General features: G+C 46.1%; 1 protein-coding gene across 11 annotated transcripts in view; it reads left to right on the top strand.

Moving 5' to 3' along the window:
• Nucleotides 1-13,867, top strand: part of IKZF1 (IKAROS family zinc finger 1) — a 94,334-nt gene extending 80,467 nt beyond the window's left edge. For 8 of the 11 annotated variants that reach the window (XM_012735989.2, XM_012735994.2, XM_012736006.2 and 5 more), the window contains 2 exons: nucleotides 1,186-1,320; nucleotides 8,178-13,867. In XM_012735989.2, coding sequence (XP_012591443.1) covers nucleotides 1,186-1,320; nucleotides 8,178-8,884 — 842 coding nt within the window. In that variant the 3' untranslated portion in view covers nucleotides 8,885-13,867. The remainder of the gene's footprint in view (nucleotides 1-1,185; nucleotides 1,321-8,177) is intronic. The other 3 variants (XM_012736008.3, XM_012735991.3, XM_012736005.3) reach the window with 1 other exon arrangement.
• Nucleotides 13,868-16,119: the final 2,252 nt, after the last annotated feature.

The following is a 16,119-nucleotide window of genomic DNA, read 5'->3' as shown; positions in this document are numbered from 1 at the left end:
ACTATCAAACGTTCTGAGGCAAGAAAGCAACCCTGGAAGACTGAAGAAGGGCAGAAGTCCAGACACTGTCCATGGGCTTCCCCCAAATCCAGCACAGATTCAACATGAAATTCTTCTGTAAATCTTATTGGAATTTGGTAACCATATATTGTAAAGTATATCTGGATAAATAAATGAGAGAATTGATAACTTTTTTAAAAAGAAGGGTAATATCTAGCACTATATGAAAATGTAGCTGGAATGGATGGAACCTTGGGAAGAACAGACTGACAAATCAATAACAGAGAGAGACAAACCTGCCATGGCCCTGTGATCAAGCAGGGTGATACCTGAGGAAGGAGGAAGCACAGGGAAGAAACAGTGCTGTAAGAGTTGATTAGATATTCAGAAGGTGATCAGTGTACGTGTTCAGCTCCTTATAGTTTAGGACAACTTGCAGAGAACTGAAAGGGTTGTATTTCAAAAAACCCAATCATAAAAAGTAGAAGTTAATGGGACCATGCAGGATACAAAGTTGTACCTTCAGTTATGGAAAGAAAGAGATGATATGGAAAAATAGAGACTGACTAGAAATAGCCCATACATCAACTTTTACCTCCTTAATTTCCATTTTCTACAATATGCAGGTGTTATTTGATTTCCCGGAGGTCGTTGTGTGCTCAGGGATAAGTAGCAATGGTTTCTTCCCCACATTGCCAAGATTTGCTGTAGGATCTTGAGAGGCCGCACTTATGCATCTCAGTTTGCTGCACCAGTTGGTGGAGTCAAAGCCTTAGGTCATTTCTAGATGTGACAGTTCTTTGCATCTCAGAGGGCTATTGCTAGGACTGACTGAGGTAGTGTATTTGAGAGTATTTTGAAAAGTTAAAAAGACCCTTCAAAGGGACACACTTACAGGATCCCCTTCCAGCCTCTGGCAATGGTGGTGGTGCTTGTTCTTTTGGTGTTAGGGGGTGATGTGCAGTTAGCAGGTGTTGGTGGAAGGAGCATTAGCAGGTGGCCGGTCACTGGCATTGCTAGGGCCATTCTCTCCTGGCAGAATTGTTGAGAAGATCAGAAATGACCTCGACAAAGGGCCTGGCTCTTGTAGGCACTTAACAAATGTCATATTTAACACTGGACACAACTGAATCCTTCAAACGTAAGAGTTTCTAAACTGGCCTCTCTAACTGTCTTTGACTTTAGTCATTAAAGAAGAAACTAATCACAGTGAAATGGCAGAAGACCTGTGCAAGATAGGATCAGAGAGATCCCTCGTGCTGGACAGACTAGCAAGTAACGTCGCCAAACGTAAGAGCTCTATGCCTCAGAAATTTCTTGGTAAGAGTTAAACGTTTGCTGTCTCTTAAAAAACAACTATGCAGGTGTTTTAGGCAAAAGTGGAAATTAGTTGAAGTTAGAATAAAGGAAAAGAAATTTTATTTTTCAAAAAGCAAAAATTGGCAAGTTTAATATTTCTTAAATATCTTAGTGTTTTTCCAATAAGGGTCTTAAAAATAACAAACCTGTTCCCACCAGTTTTTGCTAGGTGTGACTCTGCAGCCTCTGGGGTCCGCAGTGTGATCTGCCTGTGGACATCGTCCCTCTGGTGCGGCCGGATCCGTGCACACGGGTCGGGAGGGGGCGCCGCACAGCAGGACACCCGCCTCTGACCAGCCGCTCTGAGCTCATAGCGCCCCCCTTATGGGGGACTGGGAAGGGTTAGCGGGAGGAATCACACAGCGGATGGCCCCATGAGTGTCTAGTGAAGACAGGGCATGGCGAATTGCTATTCTGACCATGGAAGCCCCACCTGTGCCAGGTACCGTGAGGGATAAACACCCTTTCCCCGAGGAGCCACTGCCTAGCGTAGACGATAGACAGGCACACCAGCACCTGTCACCCAGGGCAGGCACCCACCGTAAGTCAACACGGATGGTGTGGCAGGTGTCCGAGTGGAAAGGTGCTAGGCTCGGGAACAAACCTGAGGTCGGTGTGGAGCTGCTGGCTCGCTTTGTCACCTTGACGAGAGGGCTCTGCCTCTGCACGTCAGCATCTCACAGGGTGATGGTGGGCTTGCAGAGCCCCCAGGGGTGTGGGCACGTTGAGAATCCTCAGCGTGGAGGTCGGCTCCGTCCCGGAAAGAGGACCAGCAAAAGCTTCATGAAGCAGAGACAGACCTTGGGAGAGGATGGATTCTGGCACGTTATGGGTGTGGGAGGAATGGAGAGTTCTAGGCGGGCAGGTAAAAATAAAGAGACACAGGGATGCAGTCGCAGGAGGCAGAGTCGGGACCTGATGAAGGAGCTGGCTTAACCCCGGTACCCACCGGGGAAGCAAGAGCAGAGAAGCTGTCCCTGTAGCTCTGACCACAGGATAAATGGCCTTGGGCTGCCACAGTGAGAACTGGACCCCTCAGTCAGTCGGCAGGAAAGAAGAATTGACATGCTTTTGAAATAAACAGCTTGGAAGGCAGAGACAGCAGGTGCCAAAACCGGACAGAGGAGGGCGAGCGGGAGGCGCAGCAGCAGGCATGGAAAGGGGGCGCGTGGGCAGGGCTTGGCGAAAGGCAGGCTGGGTCAGGGCAGGCCCGGGTGAGGGACGCTGTGAGCCATGCTGACTCCAGTAGAGTGTGCGCCCTCCACAGAGAGGATGGAGCCAGGATATGGGGGAAGATAGGGGTCTGCTTTTGATGTGCTGATTTTCAAGCGCCTCCTGCTGTCTGGGGCACGTGGGGATGGTAGAACCGTGGTTAGTGGGGCCCAGGGGCCCAGAGCCGGAGGACAGAGCGGAGGCCAAGTTCTTGGGCACCAGCCTCCCTCTTGCAACTTTAAATAAGGCTCCATTTTGATCTGTTGATTACGGAGAGACTAGTCATAGATTGGAGCCTGGCAGGAGCAAGGGAAGGAAGGGCTCGGTGTGAAAAAAGAATAAGGCCACGGTCTAGAGACCCCATGTCGGGAGCTGCCCGCATACACGTGCGACTTTCCGCCACGAGAGCGAAGGAGAGCTCGGTGTCCGGAGCAGAGGAGGGGTGGATCCTGTGCTGAGCATAAGCAGGGGGGTTCCACAGCACTGGGCCCCTGGGGAGATGGGTGCTGGGACATGGGCGGGGCTGTGGAGAGCTACTGTCCTCGGGAAGCAGGGCAGCCTCCTCCGTCAGGGCGGGAGCCTGTGCGGTGCCAGTGCTTTGGTGAGTGAACAGTTGCAGCCCCTTTTAGCTTTGGGAGGCTTCAAACCAAGTGAGGAACTCGTCTGCGAAACTCTGCCGGAGCCACTCCGGGCGAGACCACGACGTGGGTGTGGTCTTGAGAGGCTTCCTTATTAAATGAAAAGAAAAAAAAAAAACGAGCATGATAGAGCAAAGCCAAGGCGACAGGGGAGAAGTTGGGCACACGAGGAAGAACGTGATGGGAACAGTAGGACAAGGGCAGCAGAAGTGGAGCTTGAAGCAAAAGGCTCATGAGCAGCTGCGGCGTCTGGGTATTTCCCCATGAGCTGAAGATTGCCAGCTCACTTCTCAAATAACGCCTCTTCTGCCCTAAAATACCTACCCCGCTCCAACTCCTTGGGACTTCCTTCTACTGTGTGACTCCCAGGCGTCCAGTTCTCCATCTCTAAAATAAAAAGGCAGCTGGATCTCCAGTGCCCTTTCACCTCGGGGACGCGGAGTCTGCCCTTCACATGGCTCAGCCACAGTGGGTAGCCACACCAGCCGTTCTCGTGTATCCGGCCCAGTGGTGGGGGAGTGGACAGACCTCCTGGGTCCAGCTCCAGCTGGGACCAACTGGTGGCCTTGAGCACAGCACTGGACTCAGTGTTGCCATCTGTGCAATGGGCCTGTCTCCCTGCCTCCTCAGAACTACTCTGAGAATCAAAAGGGATGATGGATGTGACAGTGCCCTCAACACTAGAAAGCACCTTAAAATGTAAGAGGATATTATTGTCATATTGAATATTACTCAAAAGGGCATATATTTTAGCTTTATTGATATATGAGCTATGATTAATTTTTTACATTAAACTTCAGCATGAGTATGAATAAATATTTGTTTTGCCAGCAACATTCCTCAACATTAGGGCCATCAAAGATCTCACCCTCCGAGATAATCAGATTCAGGTCAACAGGATCCATGAATTCAGTCAGAAAGATGATAATATTAAATAGCAATGCGAATCGTTATTTTTGGTCTGGTGATTGTGGTGAGAACATTATTAAAATATAGAAAAGCATGAAGAGAAAAATAACAATTATCAATATTCCTGCTACCTATTGTAATTATCTTGATATATTTTCTTCTTTTGTAAGAAAAAGAAACTCTGTTGTATTATTGACATAGTTAATATAAAGTATTTTAATGCAAAAATTAATGTTTTCAAATCACCATAAAACCCAACATCCAGAAATAGCCACTATTAAAAGTTATTAAGTATCATTGTAAATATCTTTCTATGTATGTTGTGAGTGGATAGGTTGATGAATGGGTGTACTGGTGGATAGATAGGTATGAAATAAATACTTTCCTAAAGATTTTATCATTTTATACATATCTTAAATTTGGGAGATAAAAAAGAACCCTAACAAAACTGAAGGACTGGATGATCTTCTAATAACCATTCTCTTACAGAAATGAATATTATTTTAAAGGATCCTCTAAGATTAAAAATACATATGTGAAAATCATTAAGAACTTTCAATTTGTTTTTAATCAACTTGTTTGAATTTAGGAGTATCTACTGGCTCATTGCTTTGAAAATAAGGACATTATTCTAGTTCCCTGTGTTCACAGTTATATTATTATTTTTACATTGTCTAGCTTCATAATATTCGCATTCTGTTCTATAATCATAATAGTTATAGTAGGTTAGCTATTTGTTACAAGCTCTCTAAACAGATTCAAGGATCCGACCCAGCTCCTTTATTATTTCTGTTTATTTTGAATAATCTTTTAATTGATTGTACTTTACATTCAAGCAACTTTTTCAAAATGGTTTATAGGTGTTCTGTTTCCACCATTGTTTTGTGTTTGAGGAGATCAGCCTGTTGCCTTCATACTTGAAGAGCATCTTGACAGTGTATGGTCTTGGATCACTCTTTTTCTTTTCCCCTTCTAAGAACTTTTGGATTTGCCATGTTGCCTAATGGCATTGCCTATCAAATGTTGCTGTGGAGATGTCTAAGGCCAGTCTGACTTTTTTCTTCTTTAAGATGATTTTCATGTTCTCCCAGAATGCCTGAAGGGTTTTGTCTTTAACCTTAAAGTTAAATAACCTAGCTAGGGTGTATCTTGGTGTTTTGCATTCTAAATAAAAATTTCCTGCTATTTTAATCTAGAGATTCCCTTTTTTTCTCTTTTTTTCTGGGAAATTGTTTTTTATGTAAATTTATGTTTTGTTCTATCTACTGTGCTCTCTGTTCAAGGATACCAATTGTCCATATGTTGGATAATTTGTCTTCCACATCTGTTAGCATTTCTTTAAGCTTATTTTTATTTGTCTTTTTTACATTTGTTCACTGTTATATTTTTCCTATATGTCAGTAATTCAATTTTTAGTAGTTTCTGTTCTATTACTCTCTATTTCTAATATATGTATTAATTCTGTAATAATATTGCTTTGTCCTTCATTTTGTTTCCTGAGAGCTGAGATCTTTTTTCCTCTCACTCTATTGTTTTTACATGTCATCTTTGAATATTTTTAAAATTTGACTTCATGTCATGAAACATTTATGAGACATTTCCTTTTTTCCTTGAATTAAGGTCTCCCCCCAACCAAAGATTGGCTTATTGGTCTATGTTTTACTTCCTTTCTTCCCCTGTATTGCTAGAAAATATTTTCATAGTAACCATGACAATTCCTTTCATCTTGCTTATTTTGCTTGGTCTGATACAGGTTGACTGACATTTCAACATTCTTCCCATTGGGACTTTTTTTTTCCTGTGAGAGCTGTTGAGTTTCTATCAAGTTTTCTAAAGCCTGAAAGACTGTCAAGGATGGGCTTGGAGTTAATTTGAGTGAGGCAGAGTGCAACCTTTGTTAAAATACTTTTCCTTTGCTCTCTCTCTCCCTTGTTCTGAGATTTGGTTATGTGGCCTAAACTAGCAGCACTGTACCTCGTTGGGGAGTGCTTCCCATTCCCACAGCAAATACTCTGGGGGCTTTGGGCCATCTTCCTCTTCAGCATAGACCATGGAGGACTTTGCTTCTAACTTAGAGAGCCAGCCTCACTATGTACTTCTCCACCGTCATCTGGTTCTTACTAGCAGAGTTTCAGCTGCTCTTTAATCAGGCATCAGATACCTATTAAATGTTTGACTTGTTTCTGTATAGACATGAGGATATTAGGGAAAATGATGAGGATGTTGTTGATGCACACCTAAGGTTTCTGGAGGTGAGATTAGCAGCCAGGCTTTGCCCAATATCTCATCCCAGCATTTTCTGTTTCTTTCCCTGGTCTTGGAGTGTGTGTGTGTGTGTGTTTGTGTGTGTGTGTGTTTCATTAGGATATATTCCTTCATTTATCTGATTGCTGTTGGTAAATTTTGTAGGTTTTTATTTTTCTCATTTTGGGGGGATATAGGGAAGAGAAATTCTATGGGTAGTTTCCATATACCATATGAATCTGGAATATATGCTGATTTTTTTTCCTACAACCATTTTTTATCGATACCAAGTTTTGGAAACGACAGATTTCAATGGTTGTGTGGGAAACCACAGAACCATGACTTTAAGGAGAGACAGGATGAGGAGGTGGGGAAGCACCATTTTGGGTGGGGCTACAAACACTTTTATATTCAGCAAAACTGGCCACAAAGTCCACTCTCCTGCTCTGCTTGCCAAGGTATGATAGAGGGACAGACTTGGGTACAAACCCAAATGGGTTCATTCTCTTCTGGGGTTAGTGTAACAAGACATTCAGCACCTTGACACAAAAGCAGAAAAAGCTTGTGTGGTGTCAGTAATGCTGTATAATTGCTTCTTCTAACCTATAATGACATGTGAGCACATCTTCTCCTACAAACCAATGATATTAGACCATAAGGCTCTAGAGGCCAGGACCCAGTCACTGCTGGGTCCTTAGCAATAGTTCCTTGTACATCACTAATTATCAGTACTTTTCAAAAATAATAGATGAGTAGCCTACCATTTTCCCCTGTAGCTTCCTTGTTTTGCTTCCTACTTTTTACCATATGCTTCTGTGCTGCCAATTATGGAGAATTATTTTTTAGGTCTGAGTATCCTTTTTACTCACATCATGAATTAGAGCCCATTTACCTTTGTGTTATTTATAGGAAATATATAATTTTATTATAAATGATATGTAGTCATCCTATATTTTAATTGAATTTTATTCCAGACTATTAAAATCATGATTTAATATTATATCATAATATTATTTTAAATATCTATATGGCACATTATTATGAACCATAATATAATTACTATGTGTTGGAGTTACATAAATATATGATAAATAAGCCATTTGTTGTAACTTACTTAGAACATTCTATTGAAAAGACATAATTTAAAATATTAAATGAACTATAATGGTATAATTAAATTAAATAATATTAAGTTAAAGATGATGTTGAATTCTACCATCCTTAATAAAAGGCACAAGCATTGGGTTTTGGCCATTTAAATGTGTACTGTTTAAATTGGCACGATCTTTGATTCCTCTATCCTTTTTTTTTTTTTTTTGAGACAGAATCTCACTGTGTTGTCCGGGCTAGAGTGCCATTGCATCAGCCTAGCTCACAGCAACCTCAAACTCCTGGGCTCAAGCAATCCTCCTGCCTCAGCCTCCTGAGTAGCTGGGACTACAGGCATGCGCCACCATGCCCGGCTAATTTTTATTTTTCTATATATTTTTAGTTGGCCAATTAATTTATTTCTGTTTTTAGTAGAGACGGGGGTCTCGCTCTTGGTCAGGCTGAACTCCTGATCTTGAGCGATCCGCCCGCCTCGGCCTCCCAGAGTGCTGGGATTACAGGCGTGAGCCACCGCGCCGGCCCGGTTCCCCAATTCTTTCTATTTATCTATCCAATCAAATTTCGTTAAGTGCCCGCAGTGGCTAGGCCGGGGCCAGGGCCAGCAGGCAGGCGCGTGCCTCCCCCGTGGCGGCGCGTGGCCGGCCCGCCACTCCCTCCGCGGACGAGCTGTTGGCCGCCTCACTCACTGTCGCCCGCCACCCACAGGGGACAAGTGCCTGCCGGACCTGGCCTACGACAGCAGCGCCAGCTACGAGAAGGAGAGCGAGATGATGAAGTCGCACGTGATGGACCAAGCCATCAACAACGCCATCAGCTACCTGGGGGCCGAGTCCCTGCGGCCGCTGGTGCAGACGCCGCCGGGCGCCGACGCGGTCCCGGTCATCAGCCCGCTGTTCCCGCTGCACAAGGGCGCGGGCGACGGCGGCCCGCGGCCCAGCCCCGCGGCGCAGGACGGCGCGGTGGAGAACCTGCTGCTGCTCGCCAAGGCCAAGCCGGCGCCCTCGGAGCGCGAGGCGTCGCCGAGCAACAGCGGCCACGACTCCACGGACACCGAGAGCAACGCGGAGGAGCAGCGCGGCGGCCTCATCTACCTGACCAACCACATGGCGCCGCACGCGCGCAACGGCCTGGGCCTCAAGGACGAGCAGCGCGCCTACGAGCTGCTGCGCGCCGCGTCCGACGGCGCGCACGACGCCCTGCGCGTGGTGAGCCTGAGCGGCGAGCAGATGAAGGTGTACAAGTGCGAACACTGCAGGGTGCTCTTCCTCGACCACGTCATGTACACCATCCACATGGGCTGCCACGGCTTCCGTGATCCTTTTGAGTGCAACATGTGCGGCTACCACAGCCAGGACCGCTACGAGTTCTCGTCGCACATAACGCGCGGGGAGCACCGCTTCCACCTGAGCTAAGGCGGCCGCCGCCCCTGCGCCGCCCGGGCTGGCCGCTCCGCGCGCGCTGCCTTTCCATTCATAGGTGGTTTTGATTTTTTTAAGTTGTTTCGGGTTTGATTTGCTTTTGAAAACAAGGAGATTTGTATTGTTGCAGGCAGGGAGGCACCGGGCGCACCCAGAACTGCTGTCTCTCCCTAGAACTAGCTGAAACCCCTCACTTGCTGCTTCCTAGAGTCCCTTTCTCCAAATAGTCGCGACGTGCAGAGAATTATGTGAAACAGGCCAAAGCCCGGGGAGGGGTGAGCTGGTGCCTGTGCTAAGCACGGGCTTTGTACACCAGGTGTCTTCCCCAGGTCCCCAGAAGCAGCACATGGCCGGGGTGTTTCTCTGCAGGTGAGCAAACCGGACAGGTGTGTGGCTGCCTGGGAGGTCTGGATGCAGTAGGGCCAGCGACCCATGCCAAAGCCACAGCCACGAGCCACATGCATCTAGGGCAGAAAGCCTGCACCTTCTGAAAGAAAATAGTATTTTAAGTCATATTCTGCATAGGAAAATGAATTGGGAAAACTTGTGTCTGTTGGGCTGCCTGGGCAGAGGGCAGGGGTGTTAGGGAGCCTGTTAGACCCCTCCTCGGTTTCTAGGCTTCGAGGGTGTCGCTCAGGCAATGCTGGGCCTCCCTAGGCTTGGCCAGGTAGGATGAACTCCGTCTTCCTGTGGGCGTATCTGGAGAGCCCTGTTTCCTGCTTTTCCATTCCCACGCCTTTAATAGCCTAAAAAGTCTATCACTACATTTTAAACACCAGTCCCAAAATTTGGACCTTAATTCTTTTTGAACCTTTCAAACAGTAAAATTCCTCAGAAACCAAAGCTTCATTTCAAATCTACACTCGTTTCTCTGGTTGTCTCTTCCTCGCCTGGCTGGTTGTACGTAAGACCTGAAGTCTATTTTCCTACAGAAGTCCAATCCTAGCCCTCATTTTAATAATATACATTTGTTTGTAGCTGCAGGCCTGGATTTCCTAGTGTTAGTAAATTTCTTTCCCTACCCTCCTTGTATATTATTCTTGTTTTAAAACCCATAAAATAATGATTTAGAAGGTTCATTAATTTTTAGATCAATGATATATGTGAAGCCCAGGGTCTCTGTCACTAATATACAGAATTCACCTGTTTGCAACTAAATTTTCAAACATGCTGACACTCTCTACCATAAAGACAAAGCAGCATGTGTGTCCACACAGATAGGATGAGTGGTTTGCAACTGGTATTGCTGAAGGATATTGGAATTTACAGAGCAATCGCCTGCCCAATCCGGATGCCCCAGAGAGTAAGGGCCAGCAGGTCTACCAGGAAAGGCAGGAGGCCACCCCGCCCACCCGTGCTAAGGCATGGATGCACTGAGGCCCGAGTCAAGTGTGTGGGGGTTCTAGTCGCACCCAGGAAGAGTGTCTCTCAAGATTAATGCCATCATTAAGGTCATTACTCCCAACCAAAGAAAGATATACAATTTCAAATATTTATGGTACTTGTCTTTGCCAAAACCGTACTAAAGTGAACATGAAGAAACAGAGGGGAAATTGTATATAAGCATCTCAGCATTTAATTTAAACCAGGGGTCTTAGTCTCAGCACTGCTGACATTCTGAGCTGGATGATTATTTGTTGTGGGGAAACCTTCCCGTGCTTTGTGTGGTGCTCAGCAGCATCCCTGGTGGCGACCCAGCATATGCCAACAGTGTCCCCGATTGATGATTGCCGTTCTCACACGTCCCAGGGGCAGGGGTAGGCGAACACTCCTGGTCGAGAACCACTGATCTAAATGAATTCTAAACCAATCAAAGGTCTGGGAAGCCTTCCAAAAATAAAAGCACTTGAAGAATTTTCTCAATCAGCAATATTAAGTGGGACTTGTTCTCCTTTAGAATCACAAATTCTATAAATGAATTATTCTTCCTTCAGTCTTCAAAAATGTATTTCCTTGTGGACATTTGGGTTTTGTTGAGAGGAGGGAATTTACAAAGATATCATTCTTGAGTCATAGATTTCTTTGCTTACAGAATGGTGTGGCATTTTGAAACTGGAATAAACAAAATTGTAATAATTTACCTTCTGCCACACCGGTGCGCTGAGTGAAGGGAGAGAGAGGCAGGGTGGTGGACAGCTGTCGTTCAATATGCCAGTGCAGAGAAACATATGCCTATCCAAATTAGTACCTTCAAAGATTTAATATCTTAAATCTCCAAGAGCCTCCTTAGATTTCCGTTTTCCTGGCAAATTTCACCTACCCTGTTCTTTTCCATCCACCCCACAGAGACAGTTGGTTGACAGGAATTACTTTTTAAGTGGCTCCAAACAAAGCTTAACCCAGAACTGTAAATAGTGGCAGCAGGAATTCTTTTCTAAAATGCCTTTCCCTTTCCTCTCACTGCCTTTTATAGCCAATATAAATGTCTATTTACATATCTTTTGTTGTGGATTTATATTGTAACACCATTTTTCTTTGAAGCTATTGTATTTAAAGTAAGGTTTCATATTATGTCAACAAGTAATTAAATTATGTTTGAAAGGTGGCCATATTATGTACCAAAAGTTGCTGAAGTTTTTCTTCTAGCTGGTAAATGTAGGATTTTGCATGAGCTCACACTTTTTGTTCTGTGGTTTGTTCTGTTGTATGATGGCGTGAGTGTGTGTCTTGGGTACCGCTGTGTACTGCTATGTGCGTAGATTCCCTGCATCCTCACTGTATTTAAAATAAATATCAGAGACAGGAGGGTTACCAGTAGCAGGCTGACCTGTTGAGTACAGCTAGAAATCGCTGTTTCTCATTCCCTCCGCCTCCCTGTCACCCCAGCCTCCCACGATGTGGCAAGCCTGGCCTCCGCTCTTTGCTCCACGCTTCTTCTGTAATTTGTACCTAGACGGTGTGATTGTCCTAATTCCAAGTCACTAAAAGTCATTGCATTATTGCTGCATTATCACCAAAGGGCATGTCCCAGCACCAATTGTTTCAGGTACCAGCATGTTCCATTTCAAATTTAGAATCAACCAGATAATAAAATCTTAGAATCTTCATTGAGAAAGAGAGCTGCCTGAGATATGGGTTTATTTTATGGGTTTCGCCCCTATTTTTGTGCTTTTTCTTCTTGTTTTGTTTTGTTTTGACTGCACTGTGACTCTTGTAGCACCCTCTTCCTGCCAAAACAAAAGCGAGAGGAACTGGACTCCATGTAGACCAGTCATGACACAAACGTGCTTCTCCACGCTTCACTTCTTCAGTTCCAGCAACAATGATCGGTCAACTCTGTTTAAAATCCAGGTCTCTCTCTTTTGTTTCAATGTTTTTTACTTTAAAATGAGCCAAAATTAGACTTATTTAAGATGTACAGGCATCAAAAAAAAGAAGCACATATGCTTTTGGTGCAATGGCACTCACTGTGAACACATGTAATCAGATTTTAATATGCAATATTGTTTCCAATACTTTCTAATACACTTTTTTATAATGTTGTGTGTGGTGATTGTTAAGGTCGAATCTGTTTGTACCTAATACAGCTGTAGGTCTTTAACTGCCCTTCCAGCAAGTACATGCACAGGATTGTAAATGAGAAATTGCAGTCATATTTCCATTCTGCCTCTGGGACAATGTTAAATTACTGCTGTTTGGCTGTGAACAAGGGATGTACCACTGGAGGAATAGAGTATCCTTTCGTACACATTTGGAAATGCTTCTTCTGTAGTCATAGAACAAATAAATGCAACGAATACTCTGTCTGCCCTATCCCACGAAGTCCACACCAGTATAAGAGCAGGAATCTGCTGTAGACTCCTTCCCAGTTAGATCCCAGTAGTGAGGAGGAAGAGCTGGGCTAGGGGCAGTTGCAATACAAGTTGGAAGTGTTAGATACATAAAGATCATATAGATATCGTGTCGTTGCCAGCACAACAATTCAGGTCAGCCCACCGCGCACCTGTCGCTGTGCTGGGCTTGGAATTCTGAGTCCACAGTCTCGAGGGCAAGGGGAGGTAGACAGCAACAAAAAATACATTTCCAGCTGTCCCCAGCACACCCCAGAAATGCTGCCAGTGGCCCAGGCCCAGCATGGTGGGAGCACAGAGGACACAGGACAGTGACTGCACCTTCAGGAGAGTAACTTCGCAAAGCAGCACTCTCTGCCGGGGGGTGGGGGCAGGGCCGGGAGGCTCTCTGGCCCTGCTGCAGAGCTGCACTGTTGCAAGCCCTCCCCCTTGGATGAGTGCCCACACCTCATTTGGGTTCAGATCTAGTAAGGTGAGGTGGCTGACTCTGCGTGGCACAACACTGGATCCAAACGAGGTGAAACTTCAGTGTAATGGAGTGTGTGGGCTTCACATCAGGCCTGCCATCAGTACCCAAAGAGGACTCCAACAATGACTCTTTCCAAGCCAGCGTCTTTGGAAGAACTTTTTTTTTTTTATTTCAGCATATTATGGGGCTACAAATTTTAAGGTTTCAAATAATGCCCTTGCCCCCCCCCCCACAAGTCTGATCTTCAAGCGTGACCATCTCCCAGACGGTGCACATCTCACTCATCATGTATGTATATACCCACCCCTCTGCCCCCTCCCACCCACCCAATACCCTATTACTGTAGCTCCTATGTGTCCACTAAGGTGCTGCTCAGTTAATACAGATTTGCTGGTGAGTATATGTGGTGCTTGTTTTTCCATTCTTGGGATACTTCACTTAGTAGAATGGGTTGGAACCCATCCAAGAAAATACAAGAGGTGCTATATCACTGTTGTTTCTTAGAGCTGAATAGTACTCCATGGTATACGTATACCACATTTTATTAACTTTTTAGCCTTTTTAGATGGCCTCACTGAAGGAGCGTGTTGTTTACGTGCATATACATATACATGTATATACATGTGATGAGGCCACCCCCATGTAAAAACGTGTTCCATCATTTTATAGCTACACCTTGTGTATTTCTCAGCAATCACAAAGCAAAAGAATAAAGAATGTCTACACTTAGTTTAAAAATAACCTGGGCTAAAACTAAGGGGGAAAGCAATTCAAAGGGGGTGGGGTGGCAAGAGGGTGAGGAACTCGTCTGGGTGTGTTTGCGGAGCTGTATGTCACAGCTCGCAGCCCGGCATCTCAGGCAGCTCAATAAACATACTCGGAAGTCACCAGGCTCTGGCCAGTACGTCCTGGAGACCAGCGCCATGGTGACATGAGAGAGCATTTCCAAAACTGGGTAGGACGATAGGCTGCATTTCTTAGTTTTCACTACCTTTTACGTGGCCATGAGAATTATTTTCAGCATAGCCTTTTGATGCTACAAACCTTTAGTATTCATTGACCTCCTTCTGGCTCCTGAAGAGATGCCGGAAACAGCCTCTTCTCTGCATTTCACTTCTGTTCCCGAGCGGTGGTCTAAATTTAAAAGTCCAGCTATATTTGAAATGTTGGCAGGGAGTTTGGAAATTGGAAGCTGAGGGTCAGGATCGGAGCCTGTTTCTGATGGATCCGTCTCATCTTCTACCAAAGTAAAACGTCTTGGAGGTTTTGTGGCTCCATGGCAAAACCTCACATTCTCATTGAAAGGGCACAGATTCTCAAGGAATAAAATCCCTTTGGCTGCTTACAAAAGTCATGTCTTGTTTTTTTCATGGCCTCTCAACTCCAACACAGGGCTAGGCACAGAAGAGACACTCCAGCAATTGAGCAATGGGTGAAGGATGCAGAGGAAGTTCTCAAGACAACTGAATCAGGAATTCCCCCTTCTGCCAAAGCCCCGGGCGTTGTTCTGAAAACTTCTGGCCTTTTCTCTGCACCACAACCCAGAGCAGCAGCTGGTGGCACAAGGTTACCCTGCAGGGGTGAAGCCAGAGTTGCTGTTGCCTAGGCAGCATCTGTGCTCTCTGCCTTTTCCCAAATTGTGCACCCAACTTCCTGTAAGGAGGTGGGAAGGGACTCCCGCTGGCTCCTAGAATACCAACACCGCCGCCAGCATCCAGGTGCCCACTGGCTTCTCCCGCCATCAACTAGTCCTGAGCAAACCCCACCCGCAGCCGGGGGCTGCCCTGAGACTCACTCCCCCTGCGGCCTTGCCGAGACTCCAATGCCTGGGACATCTGCCATGACTTTGGTCCTCAAATGAAGCTCAGAATCACCTGGGTGATTGTTAAAGATGCAGTTTCCAGAGTCCCCTCCTGGCACTCTGGAGCCAGAGGTCTAGACACAGTCTACCCACCAGGTGTGTGGCCAGCCCTTCTTGGCCTGCCAAACACAGGGACAGCCTTGCCTCTCTTCCTAAGCCCAAGCCCATTTTTTGAGAGGGGAGGAATAATTAACAGTTTCTTTCTCTCCTGAGTTTGAAACAACCCAGATATAGACAACAGAATCAAAGTGGAAAAACAAAATACTAGCATTGCTACTCATGAAACCCAGCTTCCAGGACATAGCTTCAGTGTGTGGCCACAGGGGTGTTCTAACATTTGTCCTGCTTTAGACAGACTCGCCTGCCTGGCCACAGGCAGCACTTCAGGTCAGGCACCCCCAGAAAAGGCTGGGCCCCACCCTTCAGGGCCAAGGAGAGGGGCCAGAACCCTCACCCTGCAGGCTGCAGGTTCCAGCGGAGCAAGAGGCTCTGTGCTCAGCTCCGGCACTCAGACTCATTCTTTACCTCCCAGGGCCTGCAAGCGGCTTCTCTGAAGTCCATCTGCACGGAAAACAGGAGACAAGACAGGAGAGTCCCCAGGCTGTCCTGGCTTCCCCATCTGGATCTCGGCCTGTCTGCCCCAGCGGAGAACTCAAGCCCATTCAGCCGACCTCTGTGGCCCAAGCAGCTGACGAGGGAAGGCCAGACACCAGCTGTCATTGGCTTCCAGAAGTGACTCACGAGCTGATGAAGTCTCAGCCCACGGCCACCTTCAACACAAGCCTCCTAATGGCCTCTCTGTCCCCCAAGTCTCCTTAGTCCAATCCAGCCTTCCTGAGGTCTCAAGAGTGATTTTGTTAAAGCAAGGACCTGTCCGAGTTACTGATCCTACCCTGCACACAAATCTCTAGTGATTTCCTGCTTATTTCAAAACAAAGCACAGTTCCCTCAGCCAGGAACACGAGGCAGCCCTTGCCTTAGAAGGCATCCCCCTGGGCATGTCCCAAACATATGGCATGGTGGTTAAGAACAGGATTCTGGAGCCCCTAAGCCTGTGTTTGAATTTCTTCTCTGCAGACTAAGTCTGTGTGATGTTGGACATGCAGCC

Source organism: Microcebus murinus, chromosome 9, assembly GCF_040939455.1.
Source record: "Microcebus murinus isolate Inina chromosome 9, M.murinus_Inina_mat1.0, whole genome shotgun sequence".
Lineage (NCBI taxonomy): Eukaryota > Metazoa > Chordata > Mammalia > Primates > Cheirogaleidae > Microcebus > Microcebus murinus.
This window is presented reverse-complemented; position numbering and strand designations above follow the sequence as displayed.